We start from the raw sequence: 16,462 nt of genomic DNA, 5'->3' as shown, positions 1-16,462 counted from the left end.
ACTGGGCCCAACAAAATCAACATGCAATGAGAGAGGGCAATTTTCAAGAAAGGTTTGGCGTCAATGTCTGGGCTGGTATCGTTGGAAACAGAATAATTGGTCCAATATTGTTTCAAGGTCAGTTAACAGGGGTTAGATACTTGGGTTTTCTTCAAAATGAAATCGAGGATCATCTTAATGATATGCCTTTAGAAGTTTTACGGCAAATTTACTTCCAGCAAGATGGAGCACCACCCCATAATAGCAGAGACGTACTTGATTTTTTAATAGAGCATTTTAATAATAGAGTTATTGCAACCAACGGTCCAGTACGGTGGCCTGCCCGCTCACCGGATCTGACTGTGTTAGATTTCTTCATTTGGGGATATGTAAAAGAAAGGGTCTACTATGCAACAGCCCCAGCCACTCTCGAAATCTTAGAAGAAAGGATTCAACAGGCATTTAGAAGTATATCGCCTCAAATGTTACAAGACGTGTTGAGAGAAACAATTGAACGAGCTGAAATGTGTCTTGAACAAGGAGGGATGCACTTTGAAAATTTACTATAGTGGAATTTTCAAGAACTTAGGATATTGCAAAAAATCTAAGTGCATCGCTGAAATTATTAGTTAAATTTGTTGATCCAATCGCAAATAAATTAGCAACGTTAGATTCGTCAAAAAATCATTTTTTCGGAAATTGCTTGTCAAAAAATGGTCGCCATTTGAAAAATAATAGTTAGACACGAAAATGTTATTTTGTAAACTTGTCTCATTCATATTCAACACACTAGTCACTAAAACTCCGCTATTGCAATTTTCTGATATCACCTGAGGTCCATAGATTAGTTTACGTCCGATCATGGCCACCTAGATGCAATTTTAAAAGTGACTCTGAAAAAATCAAGTAGGCTGAAAAACTTCCGGAAATGTCAGTTTCTGATCCAGAATTGTCCCAGAAATCCAAAAATGTTACAATATACAGGGTGTTCCATTTAAAAATTCAGAACCGGAGCCATTTCCGCTGAAACCGGAAGTGACCGGAAAGTGAAAAATATGTGAAAACATTCCTCTCCACATACCATTCAACTATACCAAATCTCATTTCAATTCTCCTAATAGTCTAGAAATTATGACTTGTCTAATAGATTCGTTGACACCCGGTATATAGTTATGTGCGTGTTTCTTTTTCATTTTTTTTCTGGCGTTATTTCAAGCGCTATTAGAAAACAAAAAACACTTTCTTCTAGCTACTTTTTTCGTCCTACAACATTTTTCACCACCCATTATTTAAAAATAGTTTTTGGTCAAAAATAACGATTTTAATTGTTTTCTTATTCAAACAGTTTGTCATGTGAAAGCAACATTCGCCGAGTAGCTGAATAAAATGAAAGGAGGCTTGAACTAAACGTCATTTCTCACTGAAACTTTTCATTTCTATATCCAAAAGAGCGTGACTTTTATAAAATTTCTGGTTTTATTATTTCAGAACAAAAACTATGTTAAATCATTAGACATTCCGTTATAATAAATATTCACTGGAAAAACAATTAAGCAAACTAGAAACAAGTAATGAACATATAGAAGTCAGGCCTCAGGGTCGAACTTTTTTAATGTATGTAGGAATTTGGCGCAACAACTTTATTGGTCCTGTAATAAACGAGGGGAGTTTAACTTGTGAAAGATATATAGCTTTAGTATTCTTGCAAATCATGCCCTAAGGAAAATAACGCCAGCCGCCACAAAATCATTTGTACTTAGCTAAGAGCGCCCGAATGTTCTACGTTCGCTGCCGTATAATGTGGCAGAATAATGCTACCGGCTTTGATGGAATTCAGAGGAATATTCCAGCATCTTTGATTGTCAAATATAAGCGCCATCCACTCGCCTATCGGGACAGTCAAGTGAAAGTTACAGTACGGTACGCGGAGCCATCTAGTAAGGCGATAGATATTGGAATAATAGTTGAAGTGTTTGTTGTATTTAAAGTGAAATAAAGTTAAGTTTGATTATTGTTCAGTGTACTCAATTATTGGTAAACTGGCGGGGAAAAATGTAACATTTGGTGTCGGAAATGAAATAATCGACTGAAAACTTTCTATTTTATGGTGAAAACATGTCGATTACGACGAGATGGAAAAACTTGAGAAAATATTCGAGACCTTGCAACCCTGTGGCCTGACTTCTACATGTTGTCTTGGGTTTTCTACCGCCCAATAGTGCTTATTGTGTCTATTGAAAGTACCATAAGTAGAAAAACTGCATTCATTGGTCCATATTACTTCAACTATTAACTGATCATCTTCAGCAATTTTAATAGAAAGCTAATGACAAAATTCCAGTCACTAATATCATCACTCGGTCAAAGTCCGCCATATTCTCATTCTGAGCAGTTGCTTTTCATTTTCGAAATACCTAGTTGATTCTACAAGTCACTTCGACTTGGCCTACTGTTTGAATAAAAATATAAAATGGTTATTTTTGTCTAAGAACCACTTTCAAATGATGGATTGTGATATATTATTGAATTTGTTTTGGAAAGCTCTATCAAATAGGTACAGGGTATTATTATATAATATATATATATAATATAAAATATATATAAAACAAAGTTGATGATGGTTTGTGAAGAACGAAACGTCGGATTCAAAATCTGAGCACTGCATGTTTTGGAACAAAAACATTTGCCATGACAATATCGCCGGAAATATTCAGAATTTCAGATTTTAAAACACATTTTGAAGAGTGGCAAATTACATTACTTTGCCTTAATTTAACCGACCCTATATATCTTACGGTTTCGAAGATTCCAATGGTCACCCTCAAATTTGGGACATCCTGTATTTTCCCCAATGTCTCCTATAGTGCACATGGTGCTCAGTCACCTTATAGAAGTCAAACAAACGCTATTCCTGCCATAGATAAACTATCTGAAGCGCAGATGCACATACTAAGCGATTTGAGATCGAATCACTCCAGAAAGATTCTCAATCCTCAACAGATTAGCAAAGCATCTCTCATCTTTGGAATTGTTATCAAATGATGATATTGCTTATAGCAATAGTGAAGAATGAATGATTTTATATCTTTCCTCCATATTTTACCCCATAATTCAAATAAATTTCATATATTTTGCTGTTACAAGTATACAATAATTTTGGCCAGATTTTTGGACTAAGTACTCCAGTGAGCAGTCTTTAATTTTTGACATAATAATACAATTTAAATAGTGAAAAGAGTCCAATTCCTAATAACCTGCTCTTTCATCTCTAGGTTTAATGTTTAAGCAGTTGTTTATTACTATAGAATACCAAGATAGTCACATTGTTATATTCGATAAAAAATTATATAAAAATTGGATTTTTTCAACTCATTGTTTTGACAAGTCATGTTATGTATAGCTTGTCAAATGTAGGGACTCACTAAATTTCAATATATTCCTGCTTAGTAGATGCGCATTAAAAGATGTAATGAATAGGGAACGCATAGATTGCGAGAATCTAGTCTCATCCTAAATTTGACAAGCTGTATTTCATTTTAATAATAACTACTGTCACAACAGTATTAATTAGTGTATTGGTTATTACTACTGATAACCAATATTGGTAATTTTGGTGTTAGTAAAACTAGCAAAACGCAGATTTGGTAAGGTAATGAAATTTCCATCAGAGGCATTTCAATTTTGAATACTGTTTCTGGTATAACTTATATTTATTATAAATGTATATGAAAAGATTAAAAAAAAAAATTTTTTCAGGAGGTATTTGGGTTCGTCTCGAAACAGACTGGCGAGAAACTCAAAACTCTTTACAACCAAAAACAAAAAATGTCTTCACTGCTGGAAAATACAACAAATTCAAAGGAAAATGAAATTTTTCTACCAAGTAGTAACTTTGTAACTGATTCAATTAAAACACCTACAATCCAGATTGAGGTTTACTTTTAATGTAATAATCAAACGGGAAATACAACAATTACATCTTAGAATTGCTTCAACTCATAAATAAAAATATCGATATAAAAATGTATGGTGTTGGAACAGTTCTTTTTTGTGTTGGAACAGTTTTCTCTAATGCTATTTTTTTCTTCCAAAAGAAGCATGCTCTGAAAATTAATACAAGTATCGTAGATATAAAAAATTTAAGATGATTCTGCTAATTTTTCGGCTTTTTGGACTACTTCCTCAATTGGCCCGACCATGTAAAATGCTACTTCTGGCAAATGATCATAGTCACCTGCAAGGATTTTCTGGAATCCCTGTGAAGAAAAGAAAAAATCATAGCATCAAACATTTCTTCTCATTTTCACTGACTTACTTTGATTGTTTCTTCAAGAGGTACAAGTTTTCCAGCATGACCAGTGAAAACCTCGGCTACTTGGAAAGGTTGTGACAGGAAACGTTGGATTTTACGAGCACGAGCAACAGTCAGTTTATCATCTTCAGACAATTCATCCATACCCAAAATGGCAATGATATCCTACAGCAAAAGTAAATTAAAATAATAATGTTACACTAAGTAAATGAAACCAAATACCGTTCTTCAAATCATTAGACATTCTATTCCCTACGAAAAAATAAACAAACACTCACTTGTAAAGATTTGTAATCTTGAAGGATCTTTTGTACATCACGAGCTACTTTGTAATGTTCTGCTCCAATGATATTGGGATCCATGATACGTGAGGTGGAATCCAATGGATCGACAGCGGGGTAGATACCTAATTCTGCAATAGCACGTGACAATACAGTGGTAGCGTCCAAGTGAGCAAAAGTAGTAGCAGGAGCAGGATCTGTTAAATCATCAGCTGGTACATAGATAGCCTGTACAGAAGTAATGGACCCCTTTTTGGTGGTGGTGATTCTTTCCTGCATGCTACCCATATCGGTGGCCAGAGTTGGTTGATAACCTACAGCGGAGGGAATACGACCCAATAGAGCAGATACTTCTGAACCAGCTTGAGTAAATCTGTAATAAAAAAATCATTGAGTGAATTTTTGGCGACAACTTTGTGAACTGACACTGATAAAAATGGAAATTCTGATATTTCAAAGATCATAACTAAAATCCATTTTTGTCACACTGTCTTTATTTTCTTGTCAAAATTAGGCATATTGAAACAAAAAAAATTGTTAACAAACCTGAAAATATTGTCGATGAAAAGCAATACATCTTGTCCCTCTTGATCACGGAAATATTCAGCAACAGTAAGTCCAGTCAAAGCTACACGGGCACGTGCGCCTGGTGGTTCATTCATCTGTCCATAGACCAGAGCTACCTTGGAAGTCTTGTCTTTGAGAGAGATTACTCCAGACTCTATCATTTCATGGTACAAGTCGTTTCCTTGAATATACATATATAGTAAAAGTTTAATTGGAAAATATTGAGCATCACTGATTAACCCATTCACTGCTCATGATATCTGAAGGCTTCATCAGTACAGTGCGCATGACATCTTCAAATGTCATTCGCATAGCCTTGTTACAAATGTTCAGTTGTTATTTAGAATTGCATTTATTTGGTTTGAACACCTCAGTCTAGTATTGAATATTGTGTTTATTAGGCGAGCACTGTTTAAAAAAATGGGTGACGCCGTTTCTGGGCAGTCAACGAAAGACAACTCAGGGACGGGTAATAAACATAAATTTCAGCGTTTCTATACACAAGAGGAACTTGAATACCTATTTATTAGAATTAAGTGATATAAATTAGCTCTGAATCTTGAACGAAAACAGATGGCAAGAAATTCTACAGAAACCCCTTTCTATTCTTCATAATAAGAATATTGGCACCATACATAAAACGGACCAAATGTTATCATACTATCCAGTTGAAAGATCAATTCATACTATCCCCTTAAAAAAAATAGTGGAAACTCGTGCATTCCTCTTTATGATTTCTGCCTTCATATTATAAGTTGAACAACAAGGATAGGTCTATAGTCTATAGCCTGATCAACAGGCAAATGCTAAATATGTTTTGGAAAAGAACACTTTCACCAGAGCAAGAAAAGTTTCATACAGAGCTGTGTTCGTCAGACAGAAAGAACAAAGAGGACCGCATATTGTGCAACATGTCCTTTGAAACTTGTTCTATGTGCGACTGTTATCCATTTTTTTTAGAGTATCCATATGATTGTATAACTCATGTAGTGTCTATAATTATCATTATTTTAATGTTAGTGAGAAATAAAATGTTTCAATCAAATGAAGCCCAAGAACGTCATGAGCATCCAAGTGTAACTTTCTATACCTAGTGCGAATGATGCCTTCAAATGTCATGTTAAAAAAAATTCATATTTTTTTTTCACCAAAGTATGCCAAAATGCATCAGCAGTGAATGAGTAGAAAATTATAACTATAACAAAAGAAATAATTAATGGTTCCTATTCGTACTTTTCTTAACATTGAGCCATGAGAGATTCAAGTCGACAACAATCCTGAAAACCTCGGTCAATTTTTCAATTTTTTTCATCGAACTATGAAAATTCTAGTTTCCAAACTAGTTTAAAAAAGTGTGCTAGTTTAAAATATAAATTTGAGAGAAATATATATATATATATATATATATATATATATATATATATATATATATATATATATATATATATATATATATATATAAATCCTTTATCCTTTATTTAGCAATGAAACTGCTAATACAATACATCTATAATCAAATACGACACCACAATGTGTTAGTCAACTAAACTCAGGAATAAAATTTCAAAGTATGAGTACTACAATAAATATACAACATCTACTTAAAATATCACAGTTGTTAGTCAATATAAAACACAAACAAAATACAAATATAGAATACAAAAAAAAATAGTTTATACAGTCAAAATTTATATTATATAAAGACTAGTTCATTCACCCAACTTCCTTTTGAATAATGCAAGAGTGCTACATTCTTTAATATTTTTGTTCAAACTATTAAAAGCTAACATTCCGGCATGGTAAATGGATTTCTCAGTACACTTTTCATTTTTAACTCCTACATATATGTTATTACGCGTTCTTGTATTATATATTGTATATATAAAAATAAAGTAAATATAAAAATTATTAATTGGGGAAAAAAATAAAAATATTGTATATAAACTATAACATTTTGAATAGCTTTATAATTTTTTTTTCAATATTTCTGTCATGTATGAAAAGGTGAAATACCACTACTTGAATCTAAAGAAAACACCATTTCTGAGAATTTAGTGCCTAGTATTATGGAATTGTACTATAGAACAAATACATTGTTCACAAGCGTCAAGTGTATTATTTGTAATGACATGTGAAAAGTGTTTTTTTTTTGTAAGATTCATTTTATGCCAGAGATTTCAATTCTAGCTATAAAACCACAATTAGAATCTATTGGACTGTTCATTTTTTGTATTTTTGAGGCTACTATGAAAACTTTCCATAACACATCTTGTCTAAATACTTCTTTACCTAAGTTGAATAATTCAAATACTGGCTATTATTTTAATTATAAAATATGTCCGGTGAATGAAAATAATTACCTTCACGGGTTCTTTCGCCTACTCCTGCAAATACAGAGTAACCACCATGGGCTTTGGCAACGTTGTTGATTAGTTCCATAATGAGTACAGTCTTGCCTACACCAGCACCACCAAACAGACCAATCTTTCCTCCTTTGGCATATGGAGCCAAAAGATCCACAACCTACGAACCAAATCAATGCATTTTTAAGTGTCACTTGAAATTTCCAATATGAATGGAAATCATAAACCAATAAACTACCAGGCAAAAATAACTTTGATAATTGCTTTTCCTAATGGCACTGTAAGTTTTCATTCATAAAACAATCTTTAAAATCCATGTCCATCTCATTGATATTATTAGTTCATTCCAAGTATGTAAAAATTAGATACTTCTTACCTTGATTCCTGTTACTAGAATTTCTTGTTCAACACTCATATCAACAAACTCTGGAGCTTCAGCGTGAATGGAAGCCAATTTATCAGTGGGAATTGGACCTCTCTCATCAATGGGTTCCCCAATTACATTCATGATTCTTCCTAATGTTTCTACACCTACAGGAATTCGGATAGGGTAGCCTGTATCATTCACTTGCTGTCCACGAACAATACCCTCGGTACCATCCATAGCAATGGTACGTACTGTATTTTCTCCCAAATGTTGGGCAACCTGTAAATTTAAAATAATTTGGGACATTCATCATGTATCAAAAATGATCAGAAATGGTTTGGTGGCTATACTTGTCTGTCTAAAACATAAGTAGGGCTAGAATGGGAAAATTGGAGACCATGCGGGTTAAATTAGGAAAAAGTTGCCTGTTTTAGAGTTTATTTAAATGATGTTTTCAAATTCAGAAAATTCCAATTAGTTTTGGCGATATAAAAAAAAATCACCAATTTAGTTCCAAATTTTTTTCTGTTGTTGATTAGGGAGATATTAAAAAACAAACACTCGTCGCCACTTTTCAGGCTGAACAGGTTCAAAGATTTTTAATCAGAGTTTTGTGTTCAAGAAGCCATAACCAATTTAACTTTTTTACATGGACTATAAAAAAAATCAACCATAGCCCTTTTGAGCTATGAGTGGTAGTACGCATAATAAGAATTCCCAGAAGTTTAAAATATTACTTATCAAGCTCCAAAGTGGGCAACTTTTTCCTAATTCAACCAACTTTGTATCTTTTATGGTGTCTGATTTTCCCGTGCTGTCTCTCCTTATTTTGGAAACACTGTATATGGATAACAGTTTTCTGAAAACTGGCGAATTCTACACATTAAAGATATATTCCAAAATTGAACAATGGTTGTCCAGGGTTCTTACTATGGGGAAGGGGAGAAATAAGCATCTCCAAGAAAAGCATAAACCGGCTGATTCTATCACATATACCATGAACACATAAATAAACCTTTGATTATTTGAATACAACAAAATGGCTGTCGCTGGCTTTTTATTTTTAGGAAACATAACATGATGCAGTCAGTAATGTGAAATTGTGTTCAATATTGAAAAACAGTTCTGAAATGAGACTTTAGAGGGATGGATATCATGAATTTTTCGGGAAATATTTCCGAAAACTCAAAACTATGGAGGCAATAACTTTAAAATTATTTGGTGGCATCAGTAACGGAAAAAAATATGAAAAAATTCAAATAGCTCAACTTTTCCATTACATAGGTGAGGAAGGTTTTGTTATTTACAACACATTCACTTTTAAAAACAACACTGAAAAAAATAAAATAAAAACCGTAGCGGAAATGTTCGAGAAACACTTTTTGCTGAAAAAAAATCTATTCTATGAATGTTATGAATTTTCAACACACAAGCAAATGTCTAACAAAACAATGGAACAATTTGTGACGGATTTCAAAACTAAAGCAAAGTCGTGCAAATTTGGTGACTCAAAGGAAAGCCTTATAAAATCAATTTACACCTGTGCACTACAAAAACAAGGTCTTGCAAAAAATTACTTTGAGATGATTTAGAAAAAAATGTAAAGTTTTGTATTATTCGAAACGACAGTCTAAAATCCATCCCACAAGCTTTCTGTTCAACAAATTCTATGGAAGTGCAGTCAAAGGATAACAAGTGAGCCGACAAATCAATAAACAAAACGGGCCATATCTGGAAAAGAAATTTTGCCATCGTAGTGAAGTGTTCATGGGAAAAACTAGTGAGCAGCATACGACAAAAGTGTAACGAGTCCGTCTACTTGAACCATTTCGCAAAAATGTGCTTGCAAAAAATTGTTGATGTGGTTGAAAGAGACTACAATGAAGGTAGTGATAATGAAAATTATCTAATCATAGGGGGTGTAGATTCTGAAACGGACGAACGTAATGATTCATGGTTCGCATCCCTCTCAATGAATGATGTATTAACAAAATTCAAACTAGATAGTGGAACCCAAGCCAATTTCATATCAGTTGATAAATTGGAAACCATAAATTCCGACCCTGAATTGATAATAAAGTATGACATTGATTTGAAATCATATACAAATGATATATTACCTATTCTTGGAAAATGTTTTTTTGAATTGCCGATACAAAAAAAAGGGATATAGATTGTGATTTTTTTGTATTTGAATCGAGTTATCAATGCATTCTTGGTTTTGAAACGTGTGAGAATGAATTTTTTGAAACGGATTGATGTTGTTGATAGGCATGATCTAAGATATGAGCCAAACAAATATATAAAGTTTTAAAAAAATTATGAAGATAAATTCACGGGTTTGGGTTGTCTGTTACGATTAGTTGTAAATAGTTGAACGCTAATTATTAAATTAGGGCAACTCTATTTGTGAAACACCCGATATATAGTTCCAGCCGACTCGATAAGTTTTTTTTTAAAAAAAAAAAAGGAACGTTTTTTTCTTTCGTCCGTCCGCTCTAGGGAATTCGTGAGTGAAACTGAAGGATAACGTTCGGAAGATTTGATTTCAGGCAAATTCTGGTTTTTGAATATAAAATTACGTCTTTTGACGGATATAAACCTGCCGTGCCTTGTTGTGATATTTTGTGATTGGGTAATTCTGCTGTGGAGCGATCTTGCAATAACCTTATTATCGATTGGGATGAATTTTATCGAATGAATTATTTCTTCCGGACCGTTTAAAAACATCTCCGGCAATGTTAGGGCAATCGAGCATTGGGAGGTAAGCGTATAGTTTTGTCATTCATTATTTTATTTTAGCACGGATGTATCGCGAAATCAATTATTTACGAGAATACCTTTTTTTTAGATGTTTTTCTCTGATATGGTAAATCGAAATTTCGCCCGGACGGTGCTACCTTTGAGAACACGTCGAAGTGGATGGGGTCAGACCTTTTTGAACTTTATTGCCTTGTACGTAGCGACTAAACCACAAATTTTCCGAAGTCAAATGGATGGTGGTGTTCCTATTTCGACCGTGTGGACGTGGAATTAAGAGCTTTTCATGAATTTGCGTATTAGCGGGTCATAGGAATCTACACATCACTAGCAGCTAGATAAGTACCAATTAGAAGTTTTATTAATGGTGTTGTTTTTGCGGTATTCTGACATTATTTTTTACGAAAGCAATGAACCTCTCTGAATAGGTGTTTCCGAATAGTTTTGTCTTCGCCTTTGTATAAGCGTTTAGTTTGTAGTATAAGTGAAGAATAAATCCGTTTTCGCGTATCTGGATTGTTTAGTAGTTTCATTTCAGGTTTAGGCTAGTCGGTGCACAAGAAACTACTTGGCGCCCTTGTTATCAATTTTTTTTGTACATATTTATACTTTTCTGTCTGATTTAACCCACGGCCCTTACGAGCAAGCACATTACTTGCCGTACACAGAAAAAAAGGACAGAAGAGTTATTCCTAATGTTTTAAAAATAAATGTCTTTGATAGATAATTTTTTTTATTATTGAATTTAATGTAATATGTCTTAACAAAATATCACATTGCATTGAATGAAAATGTGATACCTGTCGTTCATCCTCCCAGAAAAATTCAAATTCTTGTCCTTAAAAAATGTTGGGAAACCTTAGCCAATTTAGGAAAACGAAAGATTATTAGGAAAATTGATGGTCCTACAGAGTGGGTCAATTTAGTGGTTATAAAAATAATGGTTTGTTACGTATCTGCTTAGATCTAAGTCTCAAAAATGTCTGGCTCTTGCATTTTCAGTACATTAGATGCCAATAGTGGCTTTTGGTAAATACAGCTGGATGAAGCAAGTGCAAAACTCTGTATCTTCAGTAAAGGATTTGGTAAATTTTGTTTTTGAGACTTCCTTATGGAATTCGATCAGCTCGAGAAGTGTTTCATGAAAGTTCTAAAATTATTTTCAATCACGATGGTGTCAATATATATGTAGATGATATAATTGTTCGAGAAAATAGCCAGGATGGAAATGATGAAAGGGTAAGAAAAGTTTTTTAAATGGCTCGAAAAAAAAAAGATGCTACTTTCAATAGAAAAAATGTAGATTTGAAGTGTTTTGATTGCACAGATGTAGCTGTGAGAGACTTGCCCATACTAAAACTACTAAAACAAAGGTTATCAAAGATTTTTGGGAATGATTACGTAAGTCGGTAGATTCATTCCAACTTTATCTGATGAAAATTATTCACTTCGTGAAGTCCTTAAAAAGGATGTAATATTTCAATGGTCTGACAGATATACAAAATCATTTAATGAATTTAAAAAAATATCAGTTGATTTGCTAGTGTTAGAATTTTATGATGTAAAAAAACTAGTAATAATATCGGTTGATGCTTCAAAAGATGGAGTGGGAGTCTGCCTTTTGCAAAATAATCTGCCATACTCACGCTTCAAAAGCGCTTACGGAAACAGAAAACACGGGCCCAAATAGGAAAAACTTCAAATGATTCTTATTGTTCAAGGGTCAACAATTGATTATACCTACTGATATGAGACATTGAAAAAGTTCACTTTGGATACTTTGGCATGCAGAAATGTGAAAGTCGTGCAAAATATTGTTTTCAATGGCCAGGCATGTGCAAAATAATGAAAGATGATATTTTGAATTGTAGAATTTGTTTGAAATATAGATGTAATCAACAGAAAGTGATATACTGTTGTGATATATTGTATTTAGGAGAAACTATTTATCTTCTCATAAATAATTATTATACTATATGGGTGATATTGTTGGTAGAATGCTCTATCGCAAACATTAAATAATCAAACATCTGAAATCAATATTCAGTCTATATTTTCTTAATGAGTAATCAAAGGTCTGTCTATTCACATTCACAATATATAGTGCAGCTTTGAAATGTAATTATAATTTGAGGGTAATGAAATCCAAATCATTCAACTTTTATCATATCTTTCTTTTGACGCCTGTTCACCCATTTCTTCATTAAAGTTGAAATGTTGCAAACAGTGCAATAAGGTAGGTATTTTATCATGAATATAAAAACTTTGACTCTGGTATCATCTAGTTACTGGCTTGTAATGAAAGCTGCAGGAATATAGAAAGGGATTTCTATGCCAATGGTGCTTCCTTGCCCAAAAAATGTTTTATAAAATATTTTTCTTTTGTTATAAATATCTTGTGAATGTGAAATATTTTCAATTTATTATTTCTTAATATTATTTGAGGATAATATTTTATAGATATTATTTTCTATTCAGAAATGTGAAATTACATCAATTGTTAAATCTGTTAACCCTTCGGTAGTTGTGCTTGGTCTGTCAGACTGCGTTGGCACTATATTTATGAATTTATGAAAAACTTGGGAGGGAATTAGGTTCGTAAGGTTAGTACCTTCTTGACTATTTTTTTTTTTATAATACAGGGTCAGTTTTACCAGTGATGTGTTTGTATTCTAGTAACTCAGGCCAAAACTGGTCTCTGAGATCGAGGTGACAATTGGTGTATATATTTTTTTCTTAAGACATAATATGTCTGTAAAGGTTTTTTTTGAAAGAAACTGACCTTTATTCCTCAAACATTCAATAAAATGATGTATTGCGTATAAAATACACAGATGTGTTGATCTTCGGTGTTTTACCTTAATTGTTATTCATATATGTAATTTTGTTAATTATAAGTGTATTTTATGGGAAATATATATCTATTATTACTAGTACTTGAAATTCATTTGATATATAAGTTATTATCAGAAAAAAAAGGTTGAGAATTTCACTAGTAGTTATAATCAAGTAAAAGAAGTGATCAACAAGTGTAATTAAAATCTAGAACTACGTTTTTTAGAAAGCAATAATACAGTGAATTTGGTTAATATATTTTGAAATTTTTTTTCAACACAGTTTCAATACCAAAATTCAAAATACTACCACTTTAGATATTTGTGCATTCATTTATATTAAAATTGAGCATTTTCAACAACAGAATCTTGCTTTGAAGAATTAATGAACATATAATATTATTGAACTCCTGTTTACACATATTTTTATGAAATAATACTTATACTTTGTTCTTGGGTCAACATAATTTTGTTGTTTTTTTAAATTCTATCATCTTTCAAAGAAGTTCTTGGCTAGCAAAAATAATTAATTCTCTTAATTCTATACTTTTCACTTTGTAACATAAAGATTGACTCATGATTTACCTAAAAACTGGCAACTTGATTGGAAACTATTATATAATTCTAATTATGTAATGCCCAAAAGTATAAATTATTTAGTTTTAACAAACACTGAAAAGATTCAAATGAAGAATGATTAATTGCATGTTTCTTTTTTTTTGATGAATTATAAGAAAAACAATTTTTCCAGAAAGAATCATTTTTAGAAAAAATAAAATTCTTCTCACCTTCTATCATGTGACATACAAAATTTCCAATACATATGTATATATAAAAATAATAACAATAATTTAATTTGCACTGAAATAGTTAAATACAGATTGTGATATATTTATATACACTCTAAAAACATATACACATATGAATAGTTTCTTATAAAAGGAACATCCACAAAAACAAAAGGCTGTCCCTGGTGGATAATTGAAAAAAAAAAGGTTTTTCTAAGTTCTCAGATTCTTCTCTTATATACATACTTCAATGAGAAAGTAAAATATCATTTCCATCAAAATAACGGTTTCAGTGACAGGCTAACTTTCAGTCCACAAAAGAGATTGATTCTTCAAAAGCTATAGAAACCTATGTTAGTAGATTTGCAAGTTATGGTCCGCAATTAACTCTTTATATAATCCAACAAAATAAATATTAATTTGTGGAACTATCACCCCGTGACTGCAATTTGCCAAAATGCAAGTCAAAAAAAGTATTTTCAGTTATGTGTAGAGAAAAGTATTTTTCACTTTAGTTTTACATCATACAATCCAGTTCACTCATTGAAAGTGTTTATGTATGGTGTTTTTTTTATATTTGCTCACCTCCAGCACAAGTCTAGGAGTTCGATTTTGTACTTCCAATGCATTGAGAATGGGTGGTAATTCTTCGTCGAACTGGACGTCCACTACGGCACCAATAACGGCAACAACTTTACCAGCACTTTTACCGGAGGCTGCGGCCTTAGCAGCATAATTCCTGCCTGTAAAGAACATATAATCATTCGAATTCAAGTTATAAAATATTTACGTAAGTTTCCAAAATGGCGAATCAATGTGAGGTAGTTATTACATAACCATCAGAAAATACATGAATATGGCTAAAAACAATATAATAAATTGATTTCAAATATTGTAAACATTTTCATGTGGTAAAAAAACCTATATTTCAGATAGTTGTTTCCTAGAAATTAGAAATGATTGCCTAACCGTGCATATAAAAGTAGGTATTATTTATAGGTTCAAATCCGTTTGTTCTTTAGAATATTGTAGTTTGTAATACTTACTGGAAACATTGTATGATGACACTATTTTAAGAGAGTCTGCTCCAATCTTTTCGATAGTTTTTCCAGCCAAAAGGCTAGAACTTGCCCTTGCCACAGCACCCAACATGGTCGATTTTGAACAGAAAAGTCGACTGCTGACTGCTGAAATCTTTGACGTTTGAACTTCTTTCCGCTAGAGATTTTTCTCATGCGCAATGTGTATTTGCGTGAACAGTGCGTTCAGTATACAATATTTTTTGGTAAATGAATTTGACGGTAAAAAAATTCAATAAACGAGTTTTCATATTACAATACATAGTTTTTGAAAAAGGCCTACTTTACATTTTCATTTCGATTTTACTTGTTTTTGTACACTTGGGACAAAAAAATTAAGTTCTCGCGGCATGGAACCAGCAAAGGATGGGTTAAGAGGGCGGATTATATTACTCAACGTCAATAATTGTGACGTCAATTAGAAACCTTCACTTGAAACGCCAACGCTTTTGAAAGAAGCAAAATATATTTCAGAATAGTGAAATGAAGTAGTGAAACCTGAGTCCTTGATAATCCTCTATGAGGATAGTTCTATTCAACAGTGATCTGAATGTTTCACCTGACTGGCTGCATGTGTAGATATTCAAAATTTCCTTAACATTTTATATAGGAAAAAAATTTGCCCATTTTAGAGCTCATTTGAATACCTTTTTGAAATGTCTAAAATTTCGATTAGTTTCGAAGTCATTCGAAATGAAACAAAATTTATCAATTTCATTTTAATATTTCTCTGAAGTAATCGAAAAAACGTTATAAAACTTTTTCTTGTTGCCACTTTTCAGACTGTACAAGATGGCAATCATAGAATTTTGATCCGAATCAGCCGGTATAAGTTAGTTAGCAACTACAGTGATGTAACACACGGGCTGAGAAGTCCCTGACCTAATAAAAGAAACGCGTTTTTTTTTGTTTAAAATTGACTCCATTTATCAATGTAATCTCCATCAAGAACCACACAATGATTCCAGCGCCGCTCTAATGTTTCAATACTACTTTTGTAGAACGATTTATCTTTTGCCTCAAAATAGGCCTATTTTAGCAATAACATCTACATTCGAACGAAGTTTCTTAACGGTTTTGCCATTGTTTTGATTGGCTTGTGTCACAGTGCATAGTCTTGATTTAAGAATTT

The 16,462-nt window shown here is 32.5% G+C and overlaps 2 protein-coding genes and 1 long non-coding RNA gene across 6 annotated transcripts in view; 2 read left to right on the top strand and 1 right to left on the bottom strand.

Annotated features, from left to right (window-relative positions):
* Positions 1 to 4,187, top strand: part of LOC111511166 (SANT and BTB domain regulator of class switch recombination) — a 42,890-nt gene extending 38,703 nt beyond the window's left edge. For all 4 annotated transcript variants that reach the window (XM_074183716.1, XM_023167176.2, XM_023167180.2 and 1 more), the window contains one exon: positions 3,736 to 4,187. In XM_074183716.1, coding sequence (XP_074039817.1) covers positions 3,736 to 3,848 — 113 coding nt within the window. In that variant the 3' untranslated portion in view covers positions 3,849 to 4,187. The remainder of the gene's footprint in view (positions 1 to 3,735) is intronic.
* Positions 3,902 to 15,455, bottom strand: ATPsynbeta (ATP synthase, beta subunit). The gene is made up of 8 exons (XM_023167181.2): positions 15,298 to 15,455; positions 14,837 to 14,994; positions 7,879 to 8,148; positions 7,500 to 7,662; positions 5,119 to 5,320; positions 4,570 to 4,945; positions 4,295 to 4,456; positions 3,902 to 4,235 (listed from the first exon to the last, which is right to left on the bottom strand). The coding sequence occupies exons 1-8, from the start codon at positions 15,401 to 15,403 to the stop codon at positions 4,119 to 4,121; spliced, it is 1,554 nt and encodes a 517-aa protein (XP_023022949.1). The 5' UTR covers positions 15,404 to 15,455; the 3' UTR covers positions 3,902 to 4,118.
* On the top strand, positions 10,345 to 11,945 carry LOC111511170 (uncharacterized). The gene is made up of 2 exons (XR_002722870.2): positions 10,345 to 10,633; positions 10,721 to 11,945. It is a non-coding gene; the product is annotated as an uncharacterized lncRNA (long non-coding RNA).
* Positions 15,456 to 16,462: the final 1,007 nt, after the last annotated feature.

Source organism: Leptinotarsa decemlineata, unplaced genomic scaffold (genome assembly GCF_025532065.1).
Source record: "Leptinotarsa decemlineata unplaced genomic scaffold, Ldec_3_MD MMD2_tig00026340_RagTag_RagTag, whole genome shotgun sequence".
In the NCBI taxonomy this organism is placed as follows: Eukaryota; Metazoa; Arthropoda; class Insecta; order Coleoptera; family Chrysomelidae; genus Leptinotarsa; species Leptinotarsa decemlineata.
The sequence above is the reverse complement of the archived record's forward strand: the minus strand, read 5'-3'. Positions and strand labels throughout refer to the sequence as shown.

Bases quoted from the DNA above. Each gene is read 5' to 3' on its own strand.
- ATPsynbeta (XM_023167181.2), bottom strand. From the start codon at position 15,403: ATGTTGGGTGCTGTGGCAAGGGCAAGTTCTAGCCTTTTGGCTGGAAAA. The intron at 4,946-5,118 runs GTTTGTTAACAA...TTTTTATTACAG, and splicing joins TTCATCGACAATATTTTCAG to ATTTACTCAAGCTGGTTCAG. The intron at 4,236-4,294 runs GTAAGTCAGTGA...TTTTCTTCACAG, and splicing joins CTCTTGAAGAAACAATCAAA to GGATTCCAGAAAATCCTTGC.